At 40.1% G+C, this 19547-nt stretch overlaps 1 protein-coding gene across 3 annotated transcripts; it reads left to right on the top strand.

The window, feature by feature from the left end:
* The first annotated feature begins 219 nt into the window (after positions 1–219).
* slc7a1a (solute carrier family 7 member 1a) lies at positions 220–19266 on the top strand. 3 transcript variants are annotated; one of them, XM_039778215.1, is made up of 13 exons: positions 220–394; positions 7310–7550; positions 7642–7824; positions 7983–8141; positions 8370–8547; positions 8878–9011; positions 10457–10679; positions 12208–12344; positions 13185–13287; positions 14017–14222; positions 14346–14497; positions 14620–14728; positions 15878–19266. In XM_039778215.1, exons 2-13 carry the CDS (start codon positions 7364–7366, stop codon positions 16057–16059), a joined length of 1953 nt encoding a protein of 650 aa, XP_039634149.1. In that variant the 5' UTR covers positions 220–394; positions 7310–7363; the 3' UTR covers positions 16060–19266. The 3 variants fall into 3 exon arrangements, with proteins under 3 accessions (XP_039634149.1, XP_039634150.1, XP_039634152.1); XM_039778216.1 differs by lacking the exon at positions 220–394 and adding an exon at positions 3765–3920; XM_039778218.1 differs by lacking the exon at positions 220–394 and adding an exon at positions 3775–3905.
* The last annotated feature ends 281 nt before the right edge of the window (positions 19267–19547 follow it).

Here is a 19547-nt window from a genome sequence, read left to right as displayed (position 1 = left end):
GTCAAAGTTCTTCAATATTGCCGATTGCCTGTCTAATGATCAAAACTCTTAACAAATTCAGCCAGTTGCCCCTTGTGGCAGTCGACAACTACTCAAGCATTGCCAGACCTTCATGCACAGCGCTGTTGTCACTAATGCAGTTTGAGACTACAAACGACAATAAAACGGCCTTTAATGGCTATTGCACAACAGTTATGGTAATGAGCGGGCGGGGCCGCTTGTTTGCCTCTCCTCCATCTGAACGCGCTAAAACAGAGCAGCCCGAAACCCTTTAAACTCCTTACCACCTGAGAGACTTTACAACTTTGCCGACGACCCTGTGTCGACGCAGTTTTGCGTTCTACACCTCGAAATCTTGGATCACTGCTTCATGCGCGCCCGGAGGGTCTACAAGGTAATACTCTTACAGCGTTGCATTATGCTACATAGCCACATGCAAATAGATAAGCAGTGTGTAATTACTAACTTTTTAGTATCTGTGCCTCAGGGTAGATTTTAAGGTGATGCACACCAGCTACGGAGCAGTAGAGAAACTAATTTCCCTTGCGTAAAATGGAATGGGTGCGTGAATACACGAAAGCACCCATGCTGTAAACCACATGTTCGTTTTGCTCGGACCCCATTTTCACTGCTTCATAGAAGCCCAAGTGGTTCTGTTTCCTGTCGCATGCCTGTGAATGGGGCTTCACAATCCGAAGAAACTAAACTTTGTTGCACAATTTCCTTTTCATGCAACTTGCAACTTAGTTATAATGATGCAGAACCAGTAGTTTGGGTGGTTCTACATTTAAGGGCTACTTGCATTGTCTGTAACTATGTAATATGAGAGCGGTGGCCCCTGGGGTGTGTTAAGGTTAAGACTGGCTTGGACTGTGTCAGTAGAGTGTAGCCGACCAAAGAGAGCTGGTGATGCATGTGAGGAAGGGGGTGGCTGTGGGATTTGGAGTATAGGAATGCAACTATCCTGGATTCAAAACTGGTCTGAAGTCAGCCATGAGAGGTTTGCAACCTTGTAGGGGGACGGTGGTGAATATATTCTAGGGCGCTGGTGGGGTCAGGGGTCCTTAAGGGGGTCTCCAGCAAAATAGGGAATAATTTATTTTCACTATAATTCTTAAAGTAACACAATGACAGAATGTATGAATATTTTGGCCATGTGTTTTTATATACTTTTTTTAATAAAACATCTATAACCAGAAGGGGGATCCTGGGACGAAATCTTATTAAATGGTCCTTGGTTTAATTTGTATCGTTTAGGGGGTCGTTGATGCAAAAAAGTTTGGTAACCACTGGTCTAGAGTGAAAGCAGCAAGTGGCACTGACATGCAGAGCAAGCCGCAAATTAGAAGTGGTGGAAAATGTACTCACGGTAAAGGAAAAGTAATTAGGCTAGCTGTGGCTTAAACATAAAAAAAAAGATTGATGTAGTCTTGATGTCTGTAACCTGTCAGTACACTTTGTTACTTTAATCCTCTGGAAAAATAAAAGTGGAAAGGTCAAGTCTCCTGTGGTAAACATACAATAATACAAGAACAGTGTGAACTATCATAGTATTATAAAGCTTACACAGTGTTCCAGTTTGATGAGGAGGAATGACTACCTGCCTCAGCCTAATGGATTCTCACCAGAGTTTGGCATTTGAAAAAGCAGCTGGAAATACGGCATAAGTGACAGCCCATTAACACTGTTTGGTAAAAGCGGAATCAGAAGAAAGTGTGACGAAAAGAGTGACATAATTGCTGAATTAACAACAGCATTTTTATATTCTAATATTAACTATATTTTCAGAATGACTCGGTAACAAGAGTTGACCTTTTAGATCTTCATGGCAAAAGCAGTTTCAGTCGGTCTAACTTTAGCTGGTCTGGAAGTGGGTCACTAGCGTGCAAGTTGCTGACTGCAGGGCTGTTTGTTGCCTATACAAATGCACTGAAGTGTGTGTGTGTGTGTGTGTGTGTGTGTGTGTGTGTGTGTGGATGCTTTCCAGGTTCCCTGAGATGCTAGGGCTTCATATTTCCTCTCTGCTGCATCTCCACGCTACATGTTTGGTTGCCTGTATAATTAGTAATACCAGCATAACTTGTGAACTTTGCTGTGAATAGTGTGTGGATCTAGTTTATACTCACAGTTGGGATGAAACACATTGCAATGGATCGGTTTTTGATGTTGACTTGCCTGAGCTGTGTAGCCTGGGTAAACCCTGACGAACTTCCGGCAAATTCGAGATTTGCTCTACAACTGAGAAGGGTCTGGTGTCAACCAGGCTACGAGCTGTGTGCAAAATGTAAGCAAATGTAGCTGCATGGATTACAGTGTGTACAATTTTTTTTTTTTCAACTTTTGAATAATATGTAAACATATTATAGGTTTAAAACTGGATAATTTAGATATTCTGATTTGCACATTTTCTTCTGAATATCCCAAATCTTTAGCGATTGCCCAAATTATCAGCAAATAATCAGCAAAGAGACTCCAGTGTTAAACAGAGATATCTGTTTTGCTTTCTTTCATATGCTTTCAAGTCCTCATGTCCCACTTGTCACAAACCGGCTCATGGCCTGTGGCAAAGAAATGAGGGGACACCAACAACAAGTATAGGCCAATCAAAAAGATACTTTATTGTAAATCAAAACTATTAACTTTAAACAAAGAAAAAGGAATGAGGTGTGAAAATGTCATAATGTAAGGTGTATGTAAAGTGCATGGATGATCATGGAGGATCATTCTTTTTTATAGTCAAAACTTGGCTGCCTATGTCTTTGCCTTTTACTGTCAAACTATCTGACCGACTGATTCAAAGGCATTGTTGAAATCCACCAGCACAAGCACAAGGTGACCCAGTGAGCACATGGTTGGTCAAGCAGCAACACATCACTTTGTTTACACTCAACACTCTGCTGTTGCATGTCATTCTTTCTCCTTACTGAACCCACCTTCAGAATATGATTCCACTCAGCTGGACGCCTATAGTGAATGTGGCATAAAGCTGAACTCAATGACCCCAAAACAGGAAAACAATCCACCAACATACATGTTTTTATTCCTCCAACATAATGCTGTGCAATTTAATAAAAATGTAACCTAGTTATTTTGTAGGTGGTATTGAAAAGAACTTCTAGCCATCCTAAATGTCAAGCAGTGTCATATTTATGGTCGACGTTCATTGGTTCAAAGGCTCACACCCCCTTTCCGGTTCATCCACTCCCTCCCACTGATGGGCTCTGCTCTCTACCCACATCTCATCTGCTCTACTCTCTGCCAAAACACTTTTAAAGTGACATTGGGTCGGATATGTGTGTGTATGTGAGTGTACACTGAGATAAGAAGGGACCATGCTTTTTTTATTGTAACTTTAATCCCTACACTTTTGAAACTTTACTATTTATTCCAGTGGTATTATTATTTAATTACAGGGAATTCAAACAAAGCATGCATGTACAGTATGCATTTATGTACATAGATGCATGAGTGACACCAATGCAAAGGCTTGTCTGGATGCAGCCACTTGTTGGAGCTTGCTGGGGTAAATTTCATAAAAAAGCTACTGCTTTTGTAGATACACTGTTACTGTGACTGTTTTCATCCATGCAACTGCAACTCTAATTATATAAGAGTTTACAGGTATCCAGAGTCATACATTTATTAAGGTGTTCACGGTCAGCCAGCTTCTGCTAGATTTTGACTGTGCGTGTGTGTGTGTGTGTGTGTGTATGCGCGCGCATGCGCGCACTGCTTGGAATAGCCAAGCCATGTGATTCCTCCAGATTCTATTTTAGAACGGCTGCTGTCAAACGCGCTGCAGTGTTCACAGCAGCTTGAAGAATAGTTAACAAATACGTCTTTTAATCACTATTAGTCAGCGTTCTTTAAAACTTTTCACTCAGATCAACAGGTGAAGCACATCGGTAAGTGGTTTTCAAGTAAGTACTCCATGTATTTTCTCATTCCAACATGTGGGCATAGGTTATTGGCATTTTGACATTGATCTGCAGCATTGACATTGTACGTGTATTTTGTTGTGCCTAATGTTTCAAATATGATGGTGTATTGAAGTCAGACTTCCTTCTGTTTGAGGTGTCATTATTTGGTCTGATTGTACTGAACTGTATACCTTCTTATAATACATCCCAGTACCCAGGTCAGTGAGGGGTCATGTGGTTCATATAGGTTACTTTCTTCTGCGTTTATGTGCATGTATGTGTGTGTGTGTGTTCCTGTAAGATTAGTCCTGGATATTTAAATAGTGTTTTCATTCTTAGCTTTTGTTAATGACCTTCCCGGGTTTTACGATAATGTGGCACACGAGCCGTGTAATTATCAGCTACTTATTTTCTAATGATATACTGTAAGCATGTCTTACTGCTGTTGGTTTGGACCAGTAATTTAATGGATTATTTGTGCAACAGTTGTTTTCGTTATAGTTTTTTTTTGTCAACAGAAAGACATTTCTCTAGATTTACTGTTAATTTGCTCTTTGTTTGCACTTCTTAAGCATGCAATTACATTTACTGAATATGTAAAAAGTATATGGTGCCAATATTGTAGCAAAAAGAAAAAAGAACTATTTGCAAATGTGTGGAGAAAGTTGTGGAAATGTATCTCAATCCGTGTGTGCATATAATCAAATTGTAAATAATCCCTTAATGCGTACTGAGATTTGTAAATGTGTATTTAGAATCCATGTATGCATAATCAGATTTTTAAATTTGAAAAAAGAGCTGGAAATACAGTCATCAGTAACAACTCAGCAGGCCTCTCGATTGTCTTTTTACACGCAACTTTTGCTACAGCTCTGCAAATGCGTGTGGCGATTTGTCTTTAGCGCTCTGCTCGCACTGTGCTTAAGTAGAAATACAGCCTACATACCTCCAGTCGGTGTGTACGCAGCTTTGTCTACACATTTACAGATCTGTGTACGCATTTACAGATCTGTGTACGCATTTACAGATCTGTGTACGCATTTATTTCTCTATACATTTCTCAGGACATTGTAAATCTAAATACAGATTTGCAGATTTTTTTTTTACACATATACAAATCTGATTACGCACACAGATTCTGAATACACATTTGCAAATTCCTGTATACTATTCCTGTTTCTTTTGTCTGTTATGTAACCTTGTCTATGTAGCTTGTCTGTTTGTTGTATCTATGTAACCAAAACTATAAAGCGTCTTTGAGTGTCTAGAAAATAAATGTATTATTATTATTATTATTATTATTATTATTATTATTATTATTATTATTATACATTCACAACTCTCAGTTTGCATTTAGAGATTCTTTTACACATTTGCAAATCTGATTACACACACACGGTTTGAGATACATTTTCACAACTCTCCACACAAAATTGCAAATAGCTTTGCTACAATAATGGCATAATAGTACTATTTGCATCTTGAGTAAATGCAACACAAACATTTAAATTTTCATTTGGGAGGAATTTTATTTGGGTATGATTATCTCCAAAATGCTGTAATGAGATGTGTAATAATCTAGGGCTGCCACTAACGATTATCCATTCATATTTTGATTATTTTATAGATACATTTGTGGTCTATAAAAATGCCCATTACAGCTTTCCCAAAGCCCAATGTGACATCTTAGTTGTTTTTTCTGACCAACAGTCCAAAACCTCAAAATAGTTTACTATCAGAAGACCCACTTGAGAGGCTGGAACCAGCAAATGTTGCCATTTCTCCTTAATAACAAAGCACATTTACTAATTTTCTGTCTACTAATTGATTAATTAATCAGCTCCAAAACCAACATCATCATGTTCTAGGATCCTAATGGTGGGCAGTACCACGATGGTACAATAGGAGAGCCTGCACCTGTGTAAACCTTTCCACACCATTTCTAAAGAACATTCAGCGAGCCTTACTGCTGACATGCAACATAATTTATTATCAGTGACACCGCGCAGACAATAGTGACATCTGCAACACTAAATAGCAGCTGCAGGTGGGAGTGGCTGAATGTAATGTCTTCTGACTAATTTCAGCTTGATTATGGTGCACAATTTGGTGCAACCACAAACAATCGTGTCAGTATCACTGGCAGTATTTTTGGTCAGCGTTTAGACAGCTTCTTAATATAGAATATATAGATAATATAGAAAGTGTTTTGGAAATGTTTTTTTTTTTTTTTAGATCTCTATAGATTAGACTATACTATATATTATAGTAATGTGGCTGGTTGCATGTCAGGCATATCATACTCTAGGAAAGCAATAGTTGTGTTTTGGTTGTGTTTGACGGTTTTCTAGGAAAACTAACAGTAAACTTCTCCTAATGCAAATTTAAGCTTTTTTTGTATACAAGTAATTTATATCCCTTAGACATTTTATTTATTTATTTTTTATGCGTGGTCTAATTCCAGGAAGGAAAGTTGTATCTGAGCATACTGAATGTTTTCTGGAAAGAAAACGAAACCCACAAGGTCGTCACCTTAGCTTACCCTTATGTGGAAGTTTCCATGAGGTGTGACATGACTGTTGCACTGTCCACATGACATGACCGTTTGGGGTTTATGTCCTCATGTGGAGAGGTGTCATTATCTGGGAAGGGGTCACAGTGTTGTGCCGCTGCATGTCACTCTGGACTTCTATCAGACCGCCACAACTTACATACTGTAGCTGCAGGACATTGTTTATACCCCCCTCTTCCCCCCCTTTTCATTTCTCCATCTGCCCTCTGTATTTTTTCTCCATCCACACACCACGTATTACCTCTCAGTTTGTGAACTCAGCACTGAGGAATGTGCATGGCATGTTGGACAGACACAGAGTATCTTCTCAGCAACCACTTAGGAAATAAGTCTTTCAGCTGCCTCCAGAGGGTAGAGATAGTTTGAAACTACTGTAGCGCATTGTCCTTGTTTGTATTGTACTACCAGAGCAAAGGTAAATAATAACAGTCTTCGTGGGTTTAGTTTCTGCTGCTATATGTAGGAGTAACGCTATGTGATGATGAGCCTCCGCGGCATGTTTCGAGAAAGTGTTTTCTACGATTCTCTTTGTGAACTGTTGGTTCGAGGGCTTTGCCTCCTCTCTTGTGAGTTGAGTTATGTAACACATGTCAGCAACGTATCCAGCAATAAGATGGATTATCCCTATAGGCTTCTTTTTTTTTGGCTAGTAGTCAAACATTGCAGATTTGGGCTGTGTTATATAACACCCCCCCATGTAAAATCACTGTGTGACCAGTGTTTATTGAAAAATTCTGGTCTTATTTTTAAGCAACAGAGTCAACTATAACTGTGGGGAACTTTAAATCACTGTCCCTCATCTTTTCTCTCCCACTAGGGTGTCTGTGACCTCTGAACCCCGGTCAACCTCCCTGAGGCCAGACTGTGATCCATGGCGCTGGATAAGCTGTTGAGTTTCGGGAAGCAGTTGCTGAGGGTGAAGGTGGTGGACTGTAACACAGAGGACTCCCGCCTGTCCCGATGCCTCAACACTTTTGACCTCGTGGCCCTGGGCGTGGGCAGCACCCTGGGCGCTGGCGTCTACGTGCTAGCCGGCGCTGTTGCACGAGAGAATTCAGGTAAGTTAACATTGCTGCAAATGTAAAGAAGACGTCTTGTAAGACAAATCTTAAAGCCTCTGATCATATGATATATTGTCCCGCCCCATAGGTCCTGCTATTGTGCTGTCTTTCCTGATAGCAGCCTTGGCCTCAGTGTTGGCCGGTCTGTGCTATGCTGAGTTTGGAGCCCGTGTTCCAAAGACAGGCTCAGCTTATCTTTACTCCTATGTGACTGTAGGGGAACTCTGGGCCTTCATCACTGGATGGAACCTCATCCTCTCCTATATCATTGGTAAATATCATGGAACGCTGTATTTACTACTATGTTGTTTCCTTTTTTTGTTGTTTGTGTTCACATGCAGATAAAGAAACAGAATGAGAGGGTACAACAAGACAACCAAAAGCACAGACACCACAAAACCTACCTCAACCGGTCTTTCTCCATCTCAGGTACCTCCAGTGTGGCCCGAGCATGGAGCGCTACCTTCGACGAGTTGGTAGGGAAGCGCATAGAGCAGTTCTGCAGAGAGTACATGTCGATGAATGCGCCGGGTGTATTGGCAAAGTACCCTGACATGTTTGCTGTTGTCATCATAATCACCCTCACAGGTAGGAAAACATATTTCTTCTAGTCCCTCTTTCCAACGGTTGAACTTTGTACACGTGTAACTTGTTGACATTGCTGCTGTGGCAGATATTCTCTACAGAATCTTGGTTGTCAAATTTGAGTACACAACTTCTGTACGAAGTTAAATTTATTGCCTCTCCAGATCAGTCTTCTTCCCCGAAACAAGTTGTAATTTCCTTTTTCCTTTCCATGTCTTCTCTATTTCCTAGGTCTGCTGGCATTTGGGGTCAAAGAGTCAGCAATGGTGAACAAGGTTTTTACGTGTATCAACGTCCTAGTCTTGTTGTTCATGGTGGTGTCTGGTCTGGTCAAAGGTACTTTGAAGAACTGGCAGCTTGACCCTGAAGAGATCCTACATGCCAATAATACCAGTAACTCCAGCCTCAAGTAAGAACTAGGTGTGGGATTCACCAGAGGCCCCACGATACGATAATTTTATGATACTTACATGTATGTCACGATACGATATTATTGCGTTTTTCAACATATTTCGATATTCTGGATATATTGCAATTTATTATCTTTAAACTTGAAATACGTTTCTGTGAAACAGCCTATGTTATATTTGATACTTAATGGTTCTCAGTTACTCTGGGTAATCCACAGATTTTACGACATAGTTTGTTTGTAATTTGTGTGAACTGACCCTTTCAATGTCTTTTATCACATACAGGTTATTCTTTGCTAATTTTAATAATACTTTCCTTCCTTGTTCAGTCTGACAGAAATCCTGCCAACCAAAGAAAGTTTAGGAGAGGGCGGCTTCATGCCGTTTGGTTTCTCAGGCGTCCTATCGGGAGCTGCTACCTGCTTCTATGCTTTTGTTGGATTTGACTGCATTGCCACCACAGGTCAGTGCTGGAAGAAAGCAGAAAACACTCACTCAGTTGGCCCTGTTCTCCTCTTTTTCTACTTGTCGTATCCCTTCTACTGCTTCCTGGGTATGTGTCAGTATTTGAAGGGGGTGGGGGTTTTGTAACTCAATCTAGAGTTGGGACCATTTCCACCCTAAGCTTGTCTAAACATCAAGAAGTGTTACAGAAGAGGGACAGGGTGGAGTGAAAAAGATGCAGTTTAGTGTGTTTGGCCCAATTTAGCTCTTGGTGGAACATAAAGCACTGTGACACAGGTTGGGGGCCAACATCATGGTATGAGGTTTGAGGAGAATATGTTCCCTATGTTGAGATCTACACCTGTGGGTGTGTGTCATTATGCATGTAGTTCTGTTTAATCGGTTCAAGGCCTCTGGATCGTAAAAAAAGAAGAAAAAAGGGAGTTTCTTCCAGTTTGCCTGCTCCCTGGCCCCCCCGGCTTTTCCCACCCCTCTTGTTCCTGAATTCTAATTGGCTAGTTAGAGGTTGACCCTGAGTGATTGCTTGAGTATGCCTTGTGGGGGCATGTCTCTCACACACACTCTCAGAGAGCACTAAACCATTATATCGTGTGTGTGTGTGTGTGTGTGTGTGTGTGTGTGTGTGTGTGTGTGTGTGTGTGTGTGTGTGTGTGTGTGTGTGTGTGTGTGTGTGTGTGTGTGTGTGGTGTGTGTGTGTGTGTTATTCTGGCTACCAACCGTTAAGTTGGCATGAAGCCATTATCCCCTCCACACGCACACACATATGTAGACCCCCGACCTTCCAATAATCTGAACCTATCAATCGCTGTCACCTGTCATGAATAGTGGTGTAGGAGAGGATCCCGACAGTTTTATACACACTCCATCATCGCAATGTGATTTCATTGCAGAACAAGTCGTGAGTGTTTGCCTGAGGAGCTCTGTTGCATAATCACCTGCAGCTAAATGGTTGGGTGTTTCAGTCTGGTTGGTGTACAGGGAAAATCCTTGTTCAGTTTGTTGCAAAGTACTGTGCAAAATTTTTTTTCTGTTTGCCCCGTTTTCCACATTTACTGGAATTCTTCCAATACAACCATAAAAGAGTAAATGGTGTGTACAATCTGCTCAGACAAATGACTATTTCAGAAAGTAAAAGTGATTGTCTCCTAAGTGAAATGCAGGAAATAGTTTCTTTATCCTTTGTGTCTGACAAAAATAAAATGTGCTTTGTCCTTTTCTTTCTTTTCTTCCATTTGGTAGCACATATATGTGGCACTGCCCAATGCTATTGAGCAGTTGATAATGCTAATACTGGGAAGGGAGATGTGTGTCTTGAAACTACAAAAGGCAGGATTTTTTTCCTTTAAAAAACTGAATGCAAATGTCAGTACCTGGTGAAGTAACAAATAGGCAAACTTTTACTTTTTGCCCCGTTTAACTGTCTGCTCCTTGTCTACGCCCTAGGTGAAGAGGTGAAGAACCCCCAGAGAGCCATCCCTATTGGCATTGTATCCTCGCTGCTTATCTGCTTCGTAGCGTACTTTGGTGTTTCTGCAGCCCTCACCCTCATGATGCCATACTACCTGCTGGATAACAACAGCCCCCTGCCTGTAGCTTTTAATTATGTGGGCTGGGGAGGAGCCAAATATGCTGTAGCTGTTGGCTCTCTTTGTGCCCTCTCTACTAGGTAAGCAGTTACACACACCTGCATTGGTCTGCCATTAGCTTTAAATGCATGCTTGTGTGCTTTTCATTCATGTGCATGTGCATGTGTGTGAGACTATGTTAATGTATATTTAACTTCAGAAGGGATTTGATCCCTTGACTTAAAATAAGAGTACTGCTAAGAATATATTGTACTATCAGTGTGTGATTATGTAACTCACCAAAGGCCACCACAAGTTTCTTTTTAATAATAATCAGATTTTAATGGTTATGGTGGAGTTATTGTACATACAGACTTTTATTTTGTATGACTGTTTTGTATTGATAAATAATTATCTATTCTATATTTGATTTAAAAAGGTTTGCGTAGTATATTTAACCTTGATTTTAATGGTTAATGGGTGTGAACAGATGTGTGGTTTGATATTAAACATGTTCCTGCATGCCACTATTATATGTAAATGTACTGTATGATTTCCTTGCATCTGTGAGGTCTTTGTCTCAAAACCACTTTTTGAAGGTCTAGTCTCGGATAAAGAGGACTCTAGATTTTATTTCAAGACCGGTCAAGACCACAACTGCATAGACAGGCCATCACTAAATTGCCTCTGCGTTGTCTAATTGTATGTCTTAACATCATTACTGTGATTGGATGTAAAACTTCCTGCTTCAAATGCAACCAATAACTTGACTCATTTCTAATTTGGAATTTGTTACTGTTAACCCCCTTACGCACACCCAAGAAAGGGAATGCGAGAGACAGGAGAAGCTCTGGCACTGGTCTGGTCTATGTCTTGACTTGGTCTCAACCCCTCAAAGTCTTGGTCTTGACTTGGTCTCTATACACTCTGGTCTTGGTGATGACTTGGTCTCGCTTTAGGTGTTCTTGACTGCAACACTGGTGGATACTATATATATCCTGGTCTCCCCCCCTGCTGGGTGCTTTGTTCCCTATTCCCTCGTGTGATCTGGGCTAGGGCTAACAATGGGCTGCTTTTCAAGTTCATTGCGAGGATCAGCCCCCGCACCAAAACCCTGCTAACTGCAACCCTCACCTCTGGCATTGGGGCAGGTGAGACACTAACATGCATGTTTTAAAACAACATCTATTTTCACCAGGTTATTCTTTGTCATTTTTCTAACATGGGTCAGTGGCTGGACTTTGTTTTTTTCTTGGTGTAAAAAGGAATTTAAACAACAAAACTAAACTGCTTGCTAAAGTAACCAAAGGTTTCTACAGTGAACGGAAAGCATGTGGAGCACTATATTTGCTATTTAAGGAGGAGTTAAATTGCATGCTGGCATCAGAATATCCTTGGCCCAACATCATGCCCTGCTGCTATACAGTGCAGCTAGTCTCATTTCCTGTTGCCCGTTCTCCCACCCTAATCCGCAACTCCCATCTTGCTAACCGTATTCGTCATCTTTTGCAAATTCTTCCCCTTTTCCCCTTATTGACCTCCTTTAATCCTTCCTTTCCCCTTGTTCCTCTACCATTACACCTTCAACTGTCGTCCCAATCTGACGTTTTTCTTCCCACACTTCCCAAGTCTGTTGGGTTCCATGTTCCCCCTACCCCGAATCATCTTTGCCATGGCTCGGGATGGCCTGCTCTTCTCCTTCCTGGCCCACGTCAGCGAGAGGAAATCCCCCATAACGTCTACTGTTGCTGCCGGGGTTATGTCTGGTAAGATGGATAGGGAATGTGAAATAGGAACAGATAAGGAAAACAGAGGCCTGTATTTAAGGAGAGGGAAGAAGAGAGGGGGATTAAGAGGGCTGTTGCATACAGAGGAGAAGAAAGGTATGAGATGATGTGAAAGTTTATTTTAAAAAAATTAAGAGAGAAAAAAGAGTACAACCTGCACAATCAACTTTGACCTCTTTGCCATACACATAGCAACAGAGAAAGTGTGGCATAACCATTACTTGTAACCATTGCACATTTGGTTAGACTTTACTTGCAGGTATATCTACATAAGAGTGCACTCATGAACGTGTCATAAACATTATAAACAAGTCATAAACGTTTATGACATGACGCTTCTTTTAGTAAGTGTCATTCGGTTTTTGTCATGACAAGTTATCTTTAGGTTCATGTGTCATGACTGTTTCATGACATGTGTCATGTCACTCTTATGTAGATACCTTCAAGTAAAGTGTTACCAAACATTTAAACCATTTCTTAGTGTCATTTCATTTCTAATTGAAAATGTTTGTGCTGTAGTAGCACACAGCAGTGCTTTAAGCTTAATGCTAATGTTAACAACATGCTCACAATGACAATGCTAACATGCTGATGTTTAGCCGATATGATGTTAGCATGTTAGCTAGCTAGCGTAGCTAAAAAGTAAAAGTTATCACACAAGACCAACACATTTAAACTCCATGTTTATGGAAAATCAGAGGACCGTTTCTAAAAGTCATTATAGTCCTTTCTAATTATTTTGTACAGTAACAAAGCTTCCCAGGATCAAAATAAGTATTATAATCTTTCCAACCCTTTCTTTTTTTTGTCTCTTTCTAGCTATCATGGCATTTCTGTTCGACCTGAAGGACCTGGTTGACCTGATGTCAATAGGGACGCTGTTGGCCTACACATTAGTGGCTGCCTGTGTTTTGGTTCTCAGGTCAGTGAGGCAACATAACTATAGACTTTCACCAGGGACACTATTTTAGAGTTGGTCCAGCTTAAAGCTGAAACACTTAAAGCTTTAGTGCGTAACTTTTTGATATTAATGAACGTCCGTTACATTCAAGCCATTGCCAAATGAGTTGCTACAAAGCTAATTAAGACTGTCAGCTCCACACAACTCTCTCTGCATTTCTCAGTATGGCCATGTTCAGAAGATTGTGTCGTCCGGTGACTTTCCCGCGCAGAAGCTCGACTGAAGATAATTACCTTTTCTGAAGAGTCCATCATGTTTTTTTAATCCTCTGTGTAGTCTTTGGCTACTAGCAACTGCGTGGAGGAGGGGTGGGGGCGCGTGCGCGATCATGGAAGGCTGTATCATGTGGACGCGCCGTCACTGTTGTTGTCATTACTTAGAATTCCTCATGGGGGCAACAGAAACTACACACTATTGCTTTAACAGTTCCATCACTATCTTCCTGCTGCCACATATGTTTATATCTCTTTTTAGCAAACAGTGAAAGTCAGCCTTGTTGAAAGCAGTTTCCTACTCCATTAATTTACCACCAGACAAATTATGACTGCAGTTGACACTACAATATGATTGACATTACTCATAGACATTGTGCACTGGTGTTGCAATAGGTTATGTGTTCTTTATCACTGTGTTACCGCTGGGACTATTAACTATTTTCAGTGATGTGTTGTTTTTTTTTTATTGTGTTAGGTACCAGCCCGAGCAGCCCAATCATGTGTATCAGATGGGAAATACCCACGATGATGTGGACCTGGGCGACGGCATCAGTGTCCCCAGTATGGGTATCCTGCCTGGTGTGGAAGAGAGGTTCAGCTTTAAGAATCTCCTGTTCCCAAATAACCCTGAGCCATCCACACTTTCAGGCTTCGCTGTCAACACCTGTGCCTCTCTCATGGGTAGGTGATCATACATTCAATGGATTAATTTAAAATATATTAACTGAGTCCTGCATGTTAAATTAAATGGCACTCATGCAGAGTTATACATGAAATGATATACAAACATATGTACTTCTGCAGGAACATTGATCCTGGTGTTCAGTATAATGGCAGTGCAGGGAGGCACTGCTGTGTGGAACATCGTAGCCCTCGGTGTCATCTTCATGGTGTGTCTTCTTCTCACCTTTATCATCTGGAGACAGCCTGAGAGCAAGACAAAACTTTCCTTCAAGGTTTGATTCCAGAAACTTAATCTGTGTAGGATAGTCTGCATTAGATTTTGTATCTATTTCAACACACTTTATGTTTGCTTAACACAAGTCGCCATGTCTCCTTTCTATATTTGCCTCCTAAGGTTCCACTGCTACCCTTTATTCCAGTGATCAGCATGTTTGTAAATGTTTTCCTGATGATGCAGCTGGACAGAGGCACTTGGATACGGTTTGCTGTCTGGATGGCTATAGGTAGGTAGTCTCAGGGTTTAAACTGACATACTAGTTCTAGAATTTGTATTGATCCCTTAAAAGGAAACAAAGTCTTTTGACTTAACACCTTTCACTTGATTGTCTCTGGCAAAAAAATAGTTGGTTTTCCTACTTGTACCCTTCACTGCAGAGGCTCTCAGACTAATTACACACAACTGGAATTTTGTTTATTTTAGTAACTTAAAATAGGCAGTCCAACAAGGTGACCATTCAGTCAGCCTTATTATGTCATCATTATGCAAAACACAGTTGCAAGCAGGAACTGTTTTAACCTGTTGAAACCAAGGGGGTAAACCTCTCTCCGAAACCAAGGGGGTAAACCTCTCTCCGCAACGCGTAGCTCCTATGGCGCCATTTTAATGCTACCTAGCTCTCACCCGCCGTTAGCATCCCATTGACTGCCATTCATTTTGACGTCACTTTGACAGCGAATAACTTTACATCTGAAGCGTTTAAAGACTTTATTTGTCCATTGTTTATTTTTAAAGAAACACGAAAGGCTCCATTACCTTGTATCTCACGTTATGGCTCCGTAGCAGACGTTTTTTTTATAAAAATAGGCAAACGATTGTGTCATAACCATGCGACTTACTGTCGCACAGTAGAGAAATTACCGTATAGTACAGGAGAAGCTTGCAGGCAGTTTCGACTTACATTAGCTGTTTAAGTTTAATTACTAATTACTAATCCCAACGGGCTCTACTAGTCCATTTCTTTAACTGTCTACATCCACCAGGTTGCCAGCGACAATTAGGTTAGGAGTAGTGTTCTGATACTTTATAAAGGTCTCGTTGACAAGGTGTAGAAGGTATGTGTTGTGTTCTGCATAGTGTGGCACAAAGTATGTTTTAGTTATTTCTTTTCAAAAATGACCTTTTTTTTTTTGACGGGACCAAAATAACTATTTTGAACCATGTTTGAACTGCTGTAGTGTATGTTTTTATTTTAATCTCATGCTAATCAAGCACATTCCCATAAACTAGAATAATTTAGGTTTCAAATGAAGCCTCATACATGCATTTTGACCTTGCAGTTCTTCTGTAATAAGCTTTTCCCTTTGGGAACGAGAAATAGACGAAAATCTAGCAAAAGAGGTGGATTTTAACATGTCTTGCACTGCTTTTTAAGGTTTTGTGATCTACTTCGGCTATGGGATTCATCACAGCATTGAGGGCGCTCGTCATCGCTCGCCAGACACAGAGATGAATGGCTTCAAGTGCGACCATGATTCAGGAGCCATGTCAATAGAAAAAGAGGCCTTCCTGCGCAATGGCATCAATGCCAGGGAAGAGGACGATGAAGATTTGTAGGACGCATTAAAACATGTTGTGTACATCTCGACCTCCCCTGACGCCAGTCTGTCTGTGTAAGAATATTTTTTGACTTGACGACTCCCTGTCATTCACTGGCAGTTTTCCCTTTTGGGGGAAAGTAATCATACATAACTTTGACCTAAAATTCACAAAACTGTGACTTTACCTATTGACTGCTGGGTAGAAAACTCGTGAGAATACTCATGCAAAAGTAGAACTTCTTGAGCCATAATTGACATGTTCTGTTAATTTAGTATTTTGTAATACACTACGTTACCCTTTTTGCTTAGCCTTGAGCTTCAACTGCTCGTTATCGCTTGGCTGTCTGGGGGGCGGGGCTCGTGTTTGAGACATTTCAGTGTTTCAGGAGGTTGAGTTGAGGTCTGGGTTACATTGCTGGCAGTCGGACTGTGTGCACATGTGTAACAGCTTTCGTCTGGGTACGGGAACATTTTACAATAGTACATCTTTTGTATTATTGTATTACAGTACCTTATGTATATATATCTACATACCTCTGAAAATTAGATAAAATACAGATTAGTTCCAATAGCTACATTCTTTTAAACCTGACAACTCTTATGTAACTGATGTTGAAATGCTGCTCTAGCAGTCCTCCCCTGAGAGACAGGGAGACACTGTGAGAGCTTGCACAATACACTGCAACACACTTGTCAATGATATAATTACCCCGTTCACTAGCAGAAAAGGGTGGTTGGGCCAATGGCTGCACAGTATAAGTGGGCCAGCAGGAAGCTGTAGCTTACGGTTACCATGAGTCCAATTTTAGGTCCGAAGGATTGCATTGATACCAGCAATCAAAAGCCTTGGATCTGGCTGAAAATTGTGATACAGAAATGTCTGTAACAAGACACCAAACAACATGTGCTGTTGGACAGTTCCTTACGCTGGGATACAGAGATACAGAGGAAGTGATTGGTCTAATGCTTTGTTGACACCAAATGTGAAAGACACATGCCCAAAGACAAGAATAGACGCTAATTGGTGGTCGGCGAAGCAAATGATGTGACGCAAAATTTGCGCCATTCACGCCAGTTTAAATCTTTCAACTTGCGCAAAGAATTTGCGTGATGCTGTGTCAGGAGAGCCAATCAGCATCTCCTGAAGTCCTGACTTTGTTAAATCTGAAATGGAGGAAAAAAATATTGTAGCCTTCTATGAGCAGTGAAATTGACTGAGCTGTGTTTTGAATTATGTTATTAATCCAGACACGACAGCGTTTGGTTTTCTGGCAAATCTGGGTCTTCCACAACAGGTACAAAGCAACAATAGTGGTTATTTTGGCCATGGTTGATGACAGGAAGAAATGGTGGCAAGAAACGTGGTTGGTATCTACATGTAGCCCCTCCTCAGATACCTGATTTTACATCCTCTTCACAATACTAATGACAGTTGTTAAAATGCAAAATCTTATTTGGGATATTTAATACCCTTGGCAAATATATGGAATCTGGTTTGTGAGCCCGCATGCATGTTGAGCATCAGATGAAGACATTGTGAGTTGCTGAATGTCAGTTAATCCCATGTAACATTAGATGATAGTTGATTTTCACAGTGCTGGCTGCTGTGTCTTTTTGCATCTGTAGCTTGTAACATGTAGCTTCTCATTTCAAAAAAGAATACAGGCTGACATTTTTCCTTCTTAAAATCTTCAATTTGGAAGAACATGTTTTTTTTCTCAATTTATTTGACGCCTTTTCTCGTGTTTATTCATTTTTCTTATTTGATTACCCGCTTCCGAAAACACGGTCATTTCCAGTGTGCTTTTCAGATTATGGATCTGATTCAACTTAATATTTACAGTTAAGTAAAAGCCAATGAAGAATTTGATCAGGTAGGATTTTGTCACGCTTGTACATTTACTTACATACATTTTTGTTGTTGTCATTAAAATATCTAATGCTTAGATATTTTCTTTTTTCATAAACATAAAAGAGTACTCCACTGATTAAGCAATGCACTCATAGCATTCTTCTTCCTTGTCGAAACCTGGCGCCTACATTGCCCACAATGCAACTCAACCTCCAACAGTTCAGTTGGAGATTTGGGTTTGTTATGCTAGTAGTTATGCTAGCTGCTGATAATCTCACTTCTTTCTAAATCCACACCCACAGTATTTTACATTTTCAAACTTGTGGTGTTCAGACCCAACTGACGTTACCTCAAGTAACATGGCTTGAGGCAATTAATCAGACACAACAAAAGGTGTTTTCACACAAGTGTTCATGCAGTAGTACTCCCCCAGAACTGCAAACAGACTTTGGTGTGTAAAATTGGTGTAGTTCCCCTTTAACGAAAGTTTAATTCATCATTTAAATTCAGACCTATTCATGAACACTTATATCATGTTCCCATGAATTTGAACCTTTACTGTAAGTGCATTCATTGTAGTTTCGGGAGTCCTTCACAACACAGTGGCTTTCTATAAAACATGTACAATCAAGATTATGTATATAAGATTTTGTTTATATTTCTTGTAGTAAATTATTTGTAAATTGGAGAAAAGGCTTATGTTATGTTGCCCTGTTTGTGTCTGACATTGTTTTCCTTATATCGTGTTTACTTGATCAGTGCAACTGAAACTTTATCCTCAGGGTTGGCAATATCACTGCCTTCACCTTTTATTGTCATGACTTTAGCCATTATTGCCTTATTAAAAAGTGCAGTTATAACATGATAACTTTGGGATATTGGGATGACTGTGGCAAAAACAAGTGGTGCTCACAAATTGTGGTCATGGGCTGTAGTAGGAGTGTAATAATACATCTGTGACATCACATTACTTCTTCAGAAAGTATATTTTGTCAACAATGCATTTCTGACAGGGGTTTTGATCATTTGTTTACTCAACACGTTAATATACCTTGTTTAATTGTTACACAAAGTAATAATACTGAAATTTATCAATGTATGTTTTGATAATCCCTCAACTACAAACTTGCAGTTTCACAAATGGTCAAAGCACATGCAAAATCCCAAAAATTGAATGTTTCAAAGAAATCTAACTATGCACAGTATAACAACAATTCAACTGATTCCTGTTTTAGTGTTAAGTCTCCTTGTTAGTTGTGAATATACGAAGGAATTCATGTGTATAAAATATATCTTCTGATGTAATCAGTACTTGTTTTTTTTTATTTTCTGCCACGCCAAACCACAGTGTTTACTTTTTTTCTGAAATGAGTAGGATTGTATGTAAAAAAAACATATATTATAAATAAAATATATTAAAAAAGGAATTTCTTGTTTCTCTTCTTTGATGCTACTTTAAACCCCTACTGACCTATAGCTTTATGTAACGTCTGTCACATAATAAGCCTTCTGATGTTTTAAAATCCATCACCAGTGTTGATGGCTTCATGTCATTTTGATGTGTTCATCTCTCAGACTTTTTCTTTCCTTTTTTTGCATGCATTTTCCTTGGTCGTTGTTGGCTTTCAGTGTGTTTAAAATGTGTACAGTAA

Source organism: Perca fluviatilis, chromosome 16 (genome assembly GCF_010015445.1).
Source record: "Perca fluviatilis chromosome 16, GENO_Pfluv_1.0, whole genome shotgun sequence".
Lineage (NCBI taxonomy): Eukaryota > Metazoa > Chordata > Actinopteri > Perciformes > Percidae > Perca > Perca fluviatilis.
Note: the sequence above shows the minus strand (reverse complement) of the source record. Positions and strands in the feature narration are given on the sequence as shown.

Coding starts and splice junctions, on each gene's coding strand:
- slc7a1a (XM_039778215.1), top strand. CDS start 7,364: ATGGCGCTGGATAAGCTGTTGAGTTTCGGGAAGCAGTTGCTGAGGGTG. Junction 9,012..10,456: donor TGACTGCATTGCCACCACAG/GTCAGTGCTGGA, acceptor TCTACGCCCTAG/GTGAAGAGGTGAAGAACCCC. Junction 12,345..13,184: donor TGCTGCCGGGGTTATGTCTG/GTAAGATGGATA, acceptor GTCTCTTTCTAG/CTATCATGGCATTTCTGTTC.